At 39.1% G+C, this 17,081-nt stretch overlaps 1 protein-coding gene across 2 annotated transcripts in view; it reads left to right on the plus strand.

Moving 5' to 3' along the window:
• The first annotated feature begins 495 nt into the window (after positions 1-495).
• The window catches only part of LOC138314828 (histone deacetylase 4-like), a 161,502-nt gene continuing 144,916 nt past the window's right edge, over positions 496-17,081 (plus strand). The window contains exons 1-2 of one of the 2 annotated variants that reach the window (XM_069255400.1): positions 496-651; positions 10,204-10,474. In XM_069255400.1, coding sequence (XP_069111501.1) covers positions 10,447-10,474 — 28 coding nt within the window. In that variant the 5' untranslated portion in view covers positions 496-651; positions 10,204-10,446. The remainder of the gene's footprint in view (positions 652-10,203; positions 10,475-17,081) is intronic. The other variant, XM_069255394.1, reaches the window with a different exon arrangement.

Raw genomic sequence — 17,081 nt, forward strand, 5'->3', positions numbered from 1 at the left:
TGAAAGTATAGTTTCTTATTTTGCTGGGAAGAAGTAAAAATTATGTGATACCGCATTACAAAGCAGTTTATGATGAGAGTAACCGTTACACTTAAATTTCTGTATGTAATAATAAAAAAAAATCAGAAATAATATAAAAAACTTCAAAATTTAAAATATGAATAACCGATCCAAAAGATTGATTTAAAAAGTAAATATGTCAACGGCCAAAAATAACAATAGTGAAAAACAGGGAAACGTGAGCTGTTTATTTTCAGAAAGTGTAGGCCTATATAGTAAAAAATATCCGGATTTCATGGATGATTGATTTTTAGTTTGTTTTCAATCTATAATTGAACTTTCGAGCTATTTTTAGACATGTACTATTATAGGTCATCTATTTTTAAATCCCGGTAGAATCCTGCAACAACTATGCTGTCAGGCATAAATATCTAACACATTTCGAACGCAAACTCTCTCTCTGTTTGTATTACCCTGGATGTCTACGTCAGTCGCCAGATAAGCCGTTTCCACAGAAACTCGGTCAGAGAAAACCCTTTTGGTCACATGACCTCGTTTTTTAATGGCGAACGGTAAAAACATCAAGATTGGCGGATCACGTTTTTAGACCGTAATTGCAGTTTATCAACCGTTTTGTTTCGTACGTACTAGGTAAGTGAGTTAGTCAGTCGTACGTACTAGGTAAGTGAGTTAGTCAGTTAACATTTGATTTAAAAACTGTCGAATTTAAGACTGACTGACCCCTTACGAAGCCGTTGCTCGCGTTGACATGTTCAACGATGTTTTTCGAGAGTCGGAGAGTAGGGGCTTGTTTACATTTTATTGATTGGTACGTTCCATGAGGCAAGGGTTTCTGTTAACTGTTCTTATAGTTGGTTTACGAAAAATTCTTAACTTGTCACATCATATTACACGTTGATATACATAGGTGTCGTTATTTTGTAGGGGTTTTAATAATAATTAGGCTACACGGCATTCAAGCGCCAAATTGATCACGATTGTGTAAACTGTTACAAAATAATGAAGCAACATACAGGCCTATGAGTTTATGAGTTTATGAAGGATGAGATTACTGTACTAGAACATGTAGTTTTATTGCTTCAAAGTTATTTTAAATCATTGTCATTCCTAAATTATTTAAAATAATTTAAGCAGCTTGTCAGACTGTCATAAGTGGTAGCTTTATACACACAGGAATATTAGTAATGGATTATAATGAGAATTTGATATTTCATATTGGTCGTGATTCTGGAATAAGTCGGTTTCGAGATCCCAAATCGACGTGGGTTAGTACAATTTACCATCGATTAGTCCCACCATCCAGTGATTATGACATCATTATTTGATGTGAGTTTTATGACGTCATACTTATCACAGGAAGGTGCATGGGACTAATCGACAGTAAATTGTTCTTTACCCACATCGTTTTGGGATCTCGAAACCCCCTATTGGTGATAAACTTCTTTAGCATACACAATTCCTGCTGTCAAGAAGTGGATAGGAAACATCACACTGTGGGGAATCGCACTGTGGGCAGCGTTGGAAACTAATGTCATGTTAGATGCGGAATTTGTCAATATTTTGTGTTATATGTTTCATATGAAATGTAGAACAATATAGTTATGCCATATTTTTCTTCTTGGTTAAATGTAAAAGAATTAGCCTGGGTGAATTGTCCCTTTAAAACGTTTTTATCAAAAACTTTGGGATGCTGAATCATACAGTTTTTAAAGTTCTGTATATTTTATATATATCCTTTTGTCAATCTGACATTTATTACCATACTTAGATGAAGTTACTTAGTTAGGACATTATCAGCACCTCAACACATCCATACCTTGCAGTATGTATTAGTAACCCTGTGAGACTGTGTTTAGGATTCAGATGCTGTGAAACTTGAGGAATGCTGAACTGCTTGATGATCTATCATTTAAAAGTTTAGCGCTCAGATGTTGCAAAATATTATGAGTTATTTACTTACCTAAATTGGTTTTGATATTAGATTCCATGTCAAGCTTCTGAAAGTGAAATCATGGAGAATGGTGATATTACTTTTAGAAAATATATTATAATAATGTAATCATAAGTATTATGGCTGACAGACTTTCAAGGGCCATGTGTATATTAAGGTTATATTATAATAGAATCTGTCACCCCCTTGAGGTCAAGCTCCCCCCTCCCTCCTTCCCCTCACAAAAAAAAAAGAATTAGATTTCACATGTCCACCATTACCTGCTGGACTTACTTGAAACAGAAATATATTGGGTCACCTCATCCAATGCAACTTTATTAGAGATAGAGTTAGAGATAGAGAAGGCAATAATTGTGTCTACAAAACTTACCGGTAATCATTTTTGTATATTTACATTTTCAATGCAGTCCCACTATGTAACCTTACCAAACGCAGTTGGCAGTTGGAAGCATCCCAAAAGGAGTCCCTGCATGTCCAAATGTATATAGTATAATCTTGGTGGCCCCTAAACATGTACCTGGTGTAATTGAGGGGATTTTTTTGAAGGGGAAGGTTAATGGGTATTATAATCATGTCTAGTAAAACGATTCTTGCAATCACTGATGAAGGAAAGTGAACATTGTGCCGCCAATGAACTGCAAATCTATAAAAGTTTTCTTCTTTTTGAGTTGCCTCCCCTTAATCTATAAAAATGCTGTTGGTTTTGCTTCACAAATGTTGACTTCATTTATTGTTTTAAGAAAGTTTCAGTTTTTAAGTTAACTTTCATTTATTTGGAAAAGGCTCCATGAGAATGTTAATTGCATTTATAGATATGTGTATGAATAATAAATTTGCAATATCGTAATTATTTATAATGTTAAAATTATTTTGGGTCTTCGGTTATGTAGAACTTATTTGGTGTATGTATACTTAGCTGGTCTAGTAAACCGATGAATGTTTAAGATGCTTTCATGTTTCATATCACCTGGATAATCAACAGGATTTAAAAGATCGGGGTTAGGGGTTTGATTCTGGCTAGCTGCACACTTCTTTGAGCTGTTACATTTCGTATAGTGAGAGCCGATAGACCTTATTTAAAAACTTCAAGTCACACCAACATGCTCAGTTTACAACGGGCGAATAAATGTAATACTTGTCAGTACATTATGTTTATTTGGGTGGTTTAAAGCCAGTCAACCTTTTACATTATGCCTGCCGGGTTCTATTTTATTCATATAGCGTTTATCTTTCTTAAACCATGCATAAAAATGATCTTGTTATTCTCTCATATTTGGATTTGTTTTTTTTAAATGGATTGATTGTCATCATGCACCGTACGTCGTCGTGCGCCGTGCGCCATCCGCCGTCTCGCCCGTGCGGCGCCCCTTTAAACTTTTTATTCAAACGACTTACTTCTCAGAGATTTCACATGAAGGCCCAGGGTTACCTGCTGGGGTACTCATATTTTGGCGTGTAGGTTGCTGAGATGGAGGGCTACCAATGTTTGTTCAAATGAATGACCTTGACCTTCATTCAAGGTCACAGGGGTCAAAAAGGCTAAAAAATTTAAAACAACTTCTTCTCAATGAACCAGAAGGCCCAGGGTACTGATATTTGCCCTGTAAAGGATGCTGGTGGGATTGAAGGGCTACCAAGTTTTTCGAATAAAAGACCTTGACCTTCATTCAAGGTCACCAGGGTCAAATAGGCTAAAATCCTTTAAACAACTTCTTGTGAAAATAACTAAGAGGCCTAGAGACCTGATATTAGGCCTGTGGCATGCTGGGATGAAGGGCTACCAAGTTTTGTTCACAATAAATGACCTTGACCTTCATTCAAAGGCCACGAGGGTCAAATAGGCTAAAATCTTTAAACAACTTCTTCTCAAGAACCAGAAGGCCCCAGGGTTTACTGATAATTTGCCCTGTAGGATGCTGGGATGAAGGGCTACCAAGTTTGTTCAAATAAATGACCTTGAACCTTCATCAAGGTTTCACAGTGGGTCAAATAAGGCTAAAATCTTTAAATAACTTCTTGTGAATAACTAAGAGGTCTAGAGACCTGATATTAGGCCTGGGTGGCATGCTGGGATGAAGGGCTACTTAAGTTTTGGGTTCAAATAAATGACCTTGACCTTCATTCAAGGTCTCGAGGGTCAAATAGGCTAAAATCTTTAAACAACTTCTTCTCAAGAACCAGAAGGCCCAGGGTAAGGTGGTTAAAGCCAGTCACCTTTTACATAGCCTGCCGGGGTTCAATTTAATACATATAGGTTTGTCTTTTTAAACCCATGCAAAAAATGATTTTATTATTCTCAGAATATGAGAAGAAATCATATTTGGTTTGTTTTTGATTCTATAATGTAGAGAAGCTGAGGTTCAGAAAATTTAAAACAACATGAGTAGAATTAGGGGTTATTCAGAAAAACTTCACTGCTAGAGGAAGTAATATCATCAAAGACTTAAACAATCTGATTAAAATACAGATCCTTAACCACTACGTTCAATAGAGGATCTGACTACATTCCATCAGGGGTCATGTTCGGATGACCTTTTTTCACCAATTATCACAGATCAAATTCATTTTCTACACATTGTTCTTCAATTGATAACTCCATCCCCAGTCCAGTATTCATGGTAGCAGCAATTAGATTGTTGCCATGCTCTAATAAGGCGAACCAGACTAAATGACAGGAAATAATATTTCTTTCAGCTTTTTCAAACGTAGTTTCATATGTATCTGTATTTAAATCAGATTGAGACTTAAATGAATTTAAAAGAAAGGGCCTGAACAATCACTGGAGTATCTGCCTATCAATTTCCAAACCAGACTGCAACCAAAAACATACCAGAACCAGTTACAAATATTGTGACGGGTCAGGGTGGTGTAGACCTGGTCAGGGTGGTGTAGACCTGGTCAGGTTGGTGTAGACCTGGTCAGGGTGGTGTAGACCTGGTCAGGGTGGTGTAGACCTGGTCAGGGTGGTGTAGACCTGGTCAGGGTGGTGTAGACCTGGTCAGGGTGGGGTAGACCTGGTCAGGGTGGTGTAGACCTGGTCAGGGTGGTGTAGACCTGGTCAGGGTGGTGTAGACCTGGTCAGGGTGGTGTAGACCTGGTCAGGGTGGTGTAGACCTGGTCAGGGTGGGGTAGACCTGGTCAGGGTGGTGTAGACCTGGTCAGGGTGGTGTAGACCTGGTCAGGGTGGTGTAGACCTGGTCAGGGTGGGTGTAGACCTGGTCAGGGTGGTGTAGACCTGGTCAGGGTGGTGTAGACCTGGTCAGGGTGGTGTAGACCTGGTCAGGGTGGTGTAGACCTGGTCCTGTGTAGACCTGGTCAGGGTGGTGTAGACCTGGTCAGGGTGGTGTAGACCTGGTCAGGGTGGTGTAGACCTGGTCAGGGTGGTGTAGACCTGGTCAGGATGGTGTAGACCTGGTCAGGGTGGTGTAGACCTGGTCAGGGTGGGGTAGACCTGGTCAGGGTGGTGTAGACCTGGTCAGGGTGGTAGCTGGGTCAGGGGGGGTAGACCTGGTCAGGGTGGTGTAGACCTGGTCAGGGTGGTGTAGACCTGGTCAGGGTGGGGTAGACCTGGTCAGGGTGGTGTAGACCTGGTCAGGGTGGTGTAGACCTGGTCAGGGTGGTGTAGACCTGGTCAGGGTGGGTAGACCTGGTCAGGGTGGTGTAGACCTGGTCAGGGTGGTGTAGACCTGGTCAGGGTGGTGTAGACCTGGTCAGGAGGTGTAGACCTGGTCAGGGTGGTGTAAGACCTGGTCAGGGTGGTGTAGACCTGGTCAGGGTGGGGTAGACCTGGTCAGGGTGGTGTAGACCTGGTCAGGGTGGGGTAGACCTGGTCAGGGTGTAGACCTGGTCAGGGTGGTGTAGACCTGGTCAGGGTGGTGTAGACCTGGTCGGGGGGTGTAGACCTGGTCAGGGTGGGGTAGACCTGGTCAGGGTGGTGTAGACCTGGTCAGGGTGGTGTAGACCTGGTCAGGGTGTAGACCTGGTCAGGATGGTGTAGACCTGGTCAGGGTGGGGTAGACCTGGTCAGGGTGTAGACCTGGTCGGGGGAGGTGTAGACCTGGTCAGGGTGGTGTAGACCTGGTCAGGGTGGTGTAGACCTGGTCAGGGTGTAGACCTGGTCAGGGTGGTGTAGACCTGGTCAGGGTGGGGTAGACCTGGTCAGGGTGGTGTAGACCTGGTCAGGGTGGGGTAGACCTGGTCAGGGTGGTGTAGACCTGGTCAGGGTGGTGTAGACCTGGTCAGGGTGGTGTTAGACCTGGTCAGGGTGTTGTAGACCTGGTCAGGGTGTAGACTGGTCAGGGTGGTGTAGACCTGGTCGGGGAGGTGTAGACCTGGTCGGGGTGGTGTAGACCTGGTCAGGGTGGGTGTAGACCTGGTCAGGATGGTGTAGACCTGGTCAGGGTGGTGTAGTTCTGGTCAGGGTGTAGACCTGGTCAGGATGGTGTAGACCTGGTCAGGGTGGGGTAGACCTGGTCAGGGTGGGGTAGACCTGGTCAGGGTGGTGTAGACCTGGTCAGGTGGGGTAGACCTGGTCAGGGGGTGTAGACCTGGTCAGGGTAGTGTAGACCTGGTCAGGGTGGTGTAGACCTGGTCAGGGTGGTGTAGACCTGGTCAGGGTGGTGTAGACCTGGTCAGGGTGGGGTAGACCTGGTCAGGGTGGGGTAGACCTGGTCAGGGTGGTGTAGACCTGGTCAGGGTGGTGAAGACCTGGTCAGGGGTGTAGACCTGGTCAGGGTGGTGTAGACCTGGTCAGGGTGGTGTAGACCTGGTCAGGGTGTGTAGACCTGGTCAGGGTGTAGACCTGGTCAGGGGGTGTAGACCTGGTCAGGGTGGTGTAGACCTGGTCGGGGAGGTGTAGACCTGGTCGGGGGTGGTGTAGACCTGGTCAGGGTGGGGTAGACCTGGTCAGGATGGTGTAGACCTGGTCAGGGTGGTGTAGCCTGGTCAGGGTGTAGACCTGGTCAGGATGGTGTAGACCTGGTCAGGTGGGGTAGACCTGGTCAGGGTGTAGACTGGTCAGGTGTAGACCTGGTCGGGGAGGTGTAGACCTGGTCAGGGTGGTGTAGACCTGGTCAGGGTGGTGTAGACCTGGTCAGGGTGTTAGACCTGGTCAGGGTGGTGTAGACCTGGTCAGGGTGGGGTAGACCTGGTCAGGGTGGTGTAGACCTGGTCAGGGTGGTGTAGACCTGGTCAGGGTGGTGTAGACCTGGTCAGGGTGGTGTAGACCTGGTCGGGGTGGTTTAGACCTGGTCGGGGTGGTGTAGACCTGGTCGGGGTGGTGTAGACCTGGTCAGGGTGGTGTAGACCTCGACGTCAGGGTGGTGTAGACCTGGTCAGGGTGGTTTAGACCTGGTCAGGGTGGGGTAGACCTAGTCAGGGTGGTGTAGACCTGGTCGGGGTGGTGTAGACCTGGTCAGGGTGGTGTAGACCTGGTCAGGGTGGTGTAGACCTCGACGTCAGATAACATGACAGAGCATTCACCAATCCAACAGCAGGGCATGCTTTACTTGTTCAACTACAATACACAGACACTACACAGCCCCGAAAGTTAGCTAGTATTGGACTTTGCATGTGAATGCCCATCCATGAATCGCCCCGACAACCCTTTTCGCTGACAAGCTTTATCCTGAAAATCCCTAGCACACACAACTGTCCCTGCTACTGAGTTATAACCATACAGACTCTTGAGTAAAACTGCTCTAGTTACCAACCAGTCCCAAGGGACAATGTGATTTCCATGTTATCTGAGGGCAACCTACAGGATGCCAGGCTCATTTCCAGCCACCAAACATGGTACCGAGGCTGGATATGACAACAGTGCAGTCACCCACCTATGAGGAGGCGCTGAACGTTTCCTATCTTCAAAATACTTGGAGCTAGATATTTGACTATACTGCTGCAGTATAAATGCATATATTCATGAACTGTCACAGCTCTATTATCTATGCTTTGAAAGAATAAAACTTTGAAAATATATGCTAATTTTCTTATTTAAAAGTACACAACTGTATTGCTAAATGCCAAAAGTTAAAGACTCAGACCCAAAGATGTTAAGGTCTCATTTGACATATTATATTGACACTTTAACTTTTCAGTGTATTTTGGGCCTGAAGCAAGTTGGCAAGAAGGTCTACCAACTTGCTTAAGACGTTAATCTAAGATGATATGAGGCCAATATGTTAAACTCTTTTAATTATTTCCCAATATCAAGATGCCAGAGATATGATATTTGATCTGTAACATGCATGGAGGAAGGGCTATCAGATGTCTAGAAAATGAATGGCCTTGACCTTGTTCTAGGTCGCTGAGATCAAATACACTAAAAACTTTAAATAACTAGCCAAGAAGTCTTTGAGCCTTGATTTTTGGCATTTCACGTGTTTAGTTGATAGGAATTGCTATTAAGTTTGTTAAATAAAGGACAATGACCTTCATTAAAGGCAACATGAATCAAATGCTGAAAAAAATAGTAACTTCTTCTCAACAACCAGGAATCTCAAGAATTTCTTAAGACAATTTGGTCCCATTCTGGCAGCCACGCATACAATGAGTAATCAAAAAGCATTGATAGGTAGCTATAGGGCTATAATGCACAATTTGTCCTGAATATTTTAGAACTCGTGTGACTTTATTTGTAGTTTGACTATATTCATTGCAATTACTAATACCATAGAGTTTCCCTCTTATGTATCACTTGGCCCTTGATTACGTCTGTTGCAATTTCTGTCTGATCGGAAAACAAGATAGCTGACATAACAGATTTTTACCATTAAAGTTAGTCAATGTTATTTCTTAGAAAGTACCAAGGGACCTTACGTAAAATTCATACAATGTACTTGTATATAGGTTCCTCTTGGGTCCTAGCTGTGCCCATTGTATTTCAGAGCTAGATTTTGTGCCTATACTATTGTATTTTGGATCTGGATGTTGTGCCTATTGTTATACAGATTTTACTGTATGTGTTTAGTTTCTTTCTATTTAATAGGCAGAAGGAAAGAAGGGAGAAATAAACATTTCTTTCTAATTGGCTGATAAAGATCATCTATGATGAGATCTCTTGTTGACATTAATGTCGTATAACAAACACTTCTTCTTTAAAAGTGTTTCCTATAGTCAGTTTTATTCTCCTGACCTGATAGAGAATTATCAACAGATAGTGACGGCCTCTATTGAGCTCATTCTGCTTGACAATTAAGACAACTTTCAGTATCCGTGTTGCTAAGGGCAACATCCCACTGATCAGCCCACACAATTAATGTTGGCTGTAGCTATATTTGGTCACGAAAAATAACACTGGTTTTGCAGAGATTTTACTGCAGACTGTTACATTTCCTGGTAATTGAGGGACTGCAATGAAACAGTGGTTAAGGTGTGTAACATTTTCATTTTTGACTTCAACCTTTTTTTAGATTTGTCAAGTGGTTAAGGTGTCTGACATTTTAATTTTTTTGACACTTTAACCTTTTTTGTAAATATGGCCCAGTGGTTAAGGTGTCTGAATTTTACTTTGGCCTTCAACCTCTCGGTAGATTTGGCCGAGTGGTTAAGGTGTCAGAAATTTTATTTTTTGCCTGCAGTCTCTTGATAGGTTTGGCTCATTGGTTAAGCTGTCTGACATTTACTTTTTTGCATTCAACCTCTTGGTAACTATATGGCCCAGTAGTTAAGGTGTCTGACATTTTAATTTTTGCCTTCAACATCTTGGTAGATTTGGCTGAGTGGTTAAGCTGGTTAACATTTTACCGCACCAGTTTTTGGCCTCGTGTTACAAAGCAAATTTTGTTTGCATCCATAAAGGGTGATATTTGGTTTAGATGTCGGAACAGTTGATCAATTAATCTAGATTTGTTTTTAATGTTGCTCCTTAAACCCACTTTTTTGGGTATGTATACATAAGTATGTATAGATTTTCTTGATTACAAATTGATGTTGAGGCAAGATCTGGATGAAATATCGAGTATTGAGATCCTGATTATCGCAGACATTAGCTAGCTATGATAAAGACGCGGTGGATTAAACCTACGGTGGATACATATGGATTACTTTGGGCTGTGTCACCAGCCTGTTTTTCCGAGCTCTGAACGCTGTACTATTACGACTATTCTAAACATAGCCTCAATCAATAACGATAACAAAATATTCCATTAATTTTCCTTCTGCTGTTTTGTTGCTTAGTGGCTCTACTTGCTGGAATCTATTTTTAGATGGTTTTCATTTATTTTCTCTTTCAGACGACATTGTCCATCGATGGCACGATGACAGTTCATTAGTGGTTGTCCTGCAGACGACAACAGGATTTCTGTTTCTCAAAGTAAAGGGCAGTAGTTGTCTCAACGGTGTGGGTCAGTACAAGACTCTGTAACCTTTCTTAACACCATCAGCAGCTTACAATCAGCAGGTGCTTGGATCTCTGGGCGCTGGTTTCCTGATCTCGACATTATCAGTAGACTGGTATCTGCCTGCAAGCCCCTGAAATGTCGTCCAATTCCTCGTACCCTGGATGTGAGTATTAGCTGTCCCGACATTTTGCCTATTTATGTATCTCAGTCACTATATTTAGCTGCAGATGCCTATTTTTATATGAAATGCTTGCAGGGCTGTCGTTCAGCCTCCGGTTAGATGCTTCTGTGCCAGTTTATCCCAGAGCATTTACAGACTACATTATCAATTCCACTTGTTTTGTCAGCTTTATATCTCCTAGTAAAAAATATCACCTTCATGTGAATTTCTGTAAATGGTAAATGACAAAGTTTGTTTAAGATTTCTTGTTTGCTACTTATCATGATTATTGATAAACTAAAATCTGGCTAAAGATGTACATGTAGTTTTGATGTGTCTTTTGATCACTAGTTAAGGTGACTGTGTCTTCGGCTCAGAGCCTCAGAGCAGAGATTTAGAATCAATCTGTTAAATTGGAAGCTGGAATCTTGTTCACGTTGTTGTTTACCTTTGTCTGTCCACACAGTTATATTTAGAAGCACCAATTAAGGTTCTATGATTTCTTTGCTGGTTTCAGATAGAATTTAATACTACAGCTGTCGTACGTACCGATTTAGATAGAAGTATTATAGCTCTGATTACCTGAGCTAGGAGTGTGTTCCAATTTTGAATAATCCTGCTAATTAGCTATTTTAGGTGTTTCCCTATTTTATTACATTCTGTATCCAAGTCGTTTAGGACCTTTGTCTCAATGGCAACTTCATGAAACCTTTATCTTTTTATTTAGCCAGAAATATTGTCTATTGTTTTAATGCCTCAGATTTTTTATCCATTGTATTAGCTGTCTGTGGGACAATTTCATGTTCATCAGCTCACCTAGTAAAAAGCAAGTGGCCCTATTTCGTTTTTGCATATTACAAAGTTACCTCACTTACATGTAGGTATCCGTTGTGATGTCATCATTTTATGACATCACATTCAATACCTACCTGAAAGGACAGATAACTCGAAAGTTTAAATACAGAATACTCTGATATGTAATTATGACTCGTGTCTTTTTTCCCCAAAATTTTCTTATTAAGAGTAAAAAATTTTGAAGAAATTTTCTCAAAAACTAAACAACCTTTTATTGGCTATGTTGAGCTAGCAAGGTCAGCCTAATATAGGGGTTTCAAGATCTCAAAAAGATGTAGGTAAAGTACGATTTACCATCGATTAGTCGCACCTTCCGATGATTATGACGTTGCTAAACTCATGTCAAATGATGATGTCCCAAGGCAAATGTATGTAAATTACTTCATTATTTAGGTTCAGAATTGATATGTAAAATAATGTTTAGTTATTGCATTTGGCATCAATCGTCTAGCTTTTTCTCAAACAGATTCATGTGTAGATCTAATGTAAACAAGATATCACATTGGAACATTTTTTTGTTAATAAACGATTAAAATCTATTTATAACTTCGAAAATGATATCTTGATGTTCGTTTTAAGTGTAAATAATTTACGTATTTATCGAGTCAAGGACACAATATCTATTTGCCTGTTACGGTCATGTAATGTAGGGGGTTCAAACGGAGGTGAACCGTTTCGATTATTCAAATATTTTCTTCTGGAAAATACCCTATTCAAATAAGCTGAATCCTCTGTAGTGGTTCAGTTTAGTTCTTGTTACTTTGAACTATTTGGTTCATCAGTGGTACAACCAAAGACTGCCAAACTCCTTCAAATGAATGATGTTCACTCACAGACCTTCAGGTTAAATTAATCAATTCTTTAATAAGAAGTTCACAATAGCAAACATCCCAGACATCTGATTTGGACCTAGATCATGTTGAGATAAAGGGCTATGAAGTTTGTTCAAATGAATAACCTTGACTTTATTATTCATGATTATATAAGTTCAATAGCCCAATATCTTTGACTTATTTTATTTCAATAAAAGGTTTAAAGATTGCAATATCCCTACAACACATGCATATTCTGATTGGGGCCTATGCAGAATCTTAAAATGAATAGCCTTGACCTTTATTCTAAGTCGTAGCGGTCTAATTAACAAAATCTATACTATAAACAACTTATTAACTAATATCAATAACCAAAATGCTTGCATCAGATCTGGTATTGGGCATGTAGTATGCTGGGATGAAGGACTATCCGTATCGTTCAAATGAATGACCTTGACAAATTTATAGGGGTCAGATAAGTAAAATATGAAAGAAACTTTTTTCTCAATAACCACAAGGCCCTGTTAATTGATCTGAGATATGGTTATGTGAAAGAGATTTGGGGTGGTTCATTTGTAAAAAAAGACTTTTAAGTATTGTTTGGCCTGTTACATGCAAAGTTGCTTGTTTTATGTGATACGGGTCCGATTTGCCTTAATTTTGTAGTCAGCTCTAGTTATAGACAAACATGGTGATAAAAATTTTGCCTTTATTTTGTAATCATCTCTATTTTTAGACAAAAACGGCGTTTAACATTTTGCCTTTATTTTGAAGTAAGCTTTATGTATAGACAAAAATGGCAATAACATTTTCTAGTGTTACTGCGAAAAGACTCGTTGACATTTAGGAAGTTCTTTTTTTTTTCTAGACTTTTATTAAAGTTTATCTATCATTTAAATACTCTTGAGATGTTACTTTTGGTAATTTTCTCTAAATGTGCTTTTCAAAAATAGAAAAACTGGCACTTTTACCGGGTACAGATTCAATGCATTATTGACAAAGTGTTGGCTAAAGTGACATAACATCTTAAACACCCAGGAATTGGTTCTCAAAATGAGGAACATCAAGTGAGAATAATTGCATGACACCATGCTTTAAAAGCGTTTTTATAACCTTTAAAATAGATTTTCCTGGAAACCAATGGCGATGAAATGAGATAACTCCAAATACCAGTGGTGTCGTGTACACTCTAACCTTTCATGCAGGTAGACTTATTAGATGTGACCATAAAAAGTTACTACCATTGCGAAATATTCTCACAAAAAGAGGGATTGAATTACATGCTCATTAAAATCTTAACAAAACAATGAAAGCATTAATATAAAAATACAGTAAAATCCCTAAAACTCAAACAGCAGGGGATCAGATCAACAGTTCGAGGAATACAGGGTATTCGACTCATGCGAGGTTGGTCACGATTATTTATCGACAGTCAAATTTTTTTGTCTGAATCTATGACAAACAATGCATGTCAATGATGTTTTAATTACTGTGATTTTTATATTTTGAATATTTTTGAAAGTAGATTTTGATAGAAAATTGAAAAAAAATGTATTACATAGGAATGAGGGTTTGAAAATTTCTCAAGGGCAAACCACCTGTTCAAGGAAGACATGGTCAAATACTATGTATTTGATGAAACAGTGATACATATTTATTCGAGGATTAAGGGTTACAACTGTATTCGACAAATAGCTTTTTGAGCTATCTGGTCGGGACCATGCAATTTGTTCGACAAATGGGGGTATTCAAGGAATGCAGGTTCGAGTTAGAGGGGGTTATACTGTACATTTTTCTTGTTTTTAATAACCTTATACATTTATAAAACATCACAGACGATATGATCTCTTCAAACGTTTATTTCACCATTGACCTATTTACTTCATCAAAACAAATTTTCATTTAAAATATGTTTTTGTAATATATTCTTTAAATCTTAGAAATCATCTTGAAACTGCAGTCATACCTATCTATAAAGACCACCAAGGGACCAAGAAAAAATGGTTCCTTGAAAGACAGGTGGTCTTAATAAACAGGTTAGATGTTGAAATTGATGATTTGGAACCCTGGGAAAGTGATCTTATTAAACAGGTGGTCTGTATACAGAGGTGGTTGTTAAGGCAGGTTTTAAGTGTAATTTACAAGGGGCTGTAAGCTACTGTCACACTACCCTGTAGAGCAATAATGGATGCCAAGCATATAAAAACACCTTGATAACGTACAGTGACAACATAATCAAAGCACATGTACAGGACAACCAATGTTCTATTTATGGATATTGGCCACATTTTTATAAAACATCACAGACGATATGATCTCTTCAAACGTTTATTTCACCATTGACCATTTACCTTCATCAAAACAAATTTTCATTTAAAATATGTTTTTGTAATATATTCTTTAAATCTTAGAAATCATCTTGAAACTGCAGTCATACCTATCTATAAAGACCACCAAGGAACCAAGAAAAAATGGTCTTGAAAGACAGGTGGTCTTAATAAACAGGTTAGATGTTGAAATTGATGATTTGGAACCCTGAGAAAGTGATCTTATTAAACAGGTGGTCTGTATACAGAGGTGGTTGTTAAGGGAGGTTTGAGTGTAATTTACAGGGGGCTGTAAGCTACTGTCACACTACGCTGTAGAGCAATAATGGATGCCAAGCATATAAAAACACCTTGATAACGTACAGTGACAACATAATCAAAGCACATGTACAGGACAACCAATGTTCTATTTATGGATATTGGCATAGTCTATAGAAACTGACTTGCATCACCTAAAATGTAAGAGCAACACAATCCAGATTGGCATAGTTATGGTTTCCTTTACAACAAATGTTGCATCTGTTGTTTGTCCGGTACGACCATGTATCAAGTCCACCAGATAAGAATGGATGCAAAATGGACAAGAACTGAAAAAAGGAAAAACACACGAACAACAGTTAGATCACATGAGTAGTGAAAAAAATGTATAACAGCTGTATGACTTTGTTCATTTAACAGATAATATGTCCCCTGGCAGTAGGATTCTTGTACATCTAACAGATAATTTGTCCTCCTTTTGTCTGATTCTGTGTATTCCAAATTTTGAATATATCATATTTCAAACTTCCACTGAATAGAACCAACTTCGCTTGAGAAAGAGCGTAGGTGGTGCATAATTATAAGGAACTGGAAAGGATTGCATGCAAACTAACATGAACAGATTACAAATATTGTTATAACAATGTTGTATGGCAGTTACTCAGTTATTACAGTGAATGCTTCAAGTGATGTCTTTAAGGTACTATTTACAGAATTACAGTTCATTTTCTCAAAAGATAATTACAAATTAAATATAAAAAGAATTAAAAGAAATCTGATTCAAAGAAAGGAACCATAGTTGGGAATAAAAAACAGAAATAATTCACTTAGCTCAAATTTACAGAAGTTCTCGATAGCTATATACCTTCAATTCTCCCTTCAAATAAAATTAAAAGCTTGATACAGGTTGGTAAGGGTATTTTATTCTTGAAACTTGACATTTAGAAAGGAAACCATTTTAACAGTTGGTTATTAGCTTGACTGCTTCGCCGGGGATTCTAGCACCTACCATAACACAGCTGATTTGTGATGTCACTAGAAATAGAACAAAACCTTTTATTTTTCACTCAGTTTACGGCCTCCGTACTTGGTGGTCATGTCCCAAGAGATTTTCTTTTTTAAACTGCAACCTTTAAGGCAAAGCTTAATGTACTTCAACATTCCTGAAAGGTATCTGAGAACATTCCAGGCAAATCTATATACCATTATAGTCTAACACACATATACACTTGATAGTCTGTAGCCAATATCTAAGACTTTCTTTGCCTTTGGCATTTCAGAAAATTCTAATAATTCTATAATTTCACATCAGTATCCCTTTAGTAATACTAATTTGTACAACAATTCAGATATATGATACAGCTGACAAAGAGAAACACGGATACAAAAATAATGATACGTGTACTGTAAAACAATTGGTTATAACAAATCTTTGGGTACCAAGGACATTATTTGTTGAAGGCATAGTTTTATTTACACATACATGTTCCGTATTTAACCCAATTGGCGCCCAGGGCATTTAAAAAATTGAAAAAATGAAAAGGTGCTTAATAAAATGAAATTATTCCAAACCTTTATCCATTTTATTCTTGAAACTTGACATTTAGAAAGGAAACCATTTTAACAGTTGGTTATTAGCTTGACTGCTTCGCCTGGGATTCTAGCACCTACCATAACACAGCTGAATTGTGATGTCACTAGAAATAGAACAAAACCTTTTATTCAATTTATCTCTCAATTCAATACTCAGTTTACGGCCTCCGTACTTGGTGGTCATGTCCCAAGAGATTTTCTTTTTTAAACTGCAACCTTTAAGGCAAAGCTTAATGTACTTCAACATTCCTGAAAGGTATCTGAGAACATTCCAGGCAAATCTATATACCATTATAGTCTAACACACATATACACTTGATAGTCTGTAGCCAATATCTAAGACTTTCTTTGCCTTTGGCATTTCAGAAAATTCTAATAATTCTATAATTTCACATCAGTATCCCTTTAGTAATACTAATTTGTACAACAATTCAGATATATGATACAGCTGACAAAGAGAAACACGGATACAAAAATAATGATACGTGTACTGTAAAACAATTGGTTATAACAAATCTTTGGGTACCAAGGACATTATTTGTTGAAGGCATAGTTTTATTTACACATACATGTTCCGTATTTAACCCAATTGGCGCCCAGGGCATTTAAAAAATTGAAAAAATGAAAAGGTGCTTAATAAAATGAAATTATTCCAAACCTTTACAGTTTGGATAGTTTTGGTCCTTTACCCGGGCAATCTGAAATGAGGCCTCTAAAAGGGGATGGGCGCTTAAAGGGACATGGGCTCTTACCAGCATTAGTAGT

Source organism: Argopecten irradians, chromosome 2, assembly GCF_041381155.1.
Source record: "Argopecten irradians isolate NY chromosome 2, Ai_NY, whole genome shotgun sequence".
Lineage (NCBI taxonomy): Eukaryota > Metazoa > Mollusca > Bivalvia > Pectinida > Pectinidae > Argopecten > Argopecten irradians.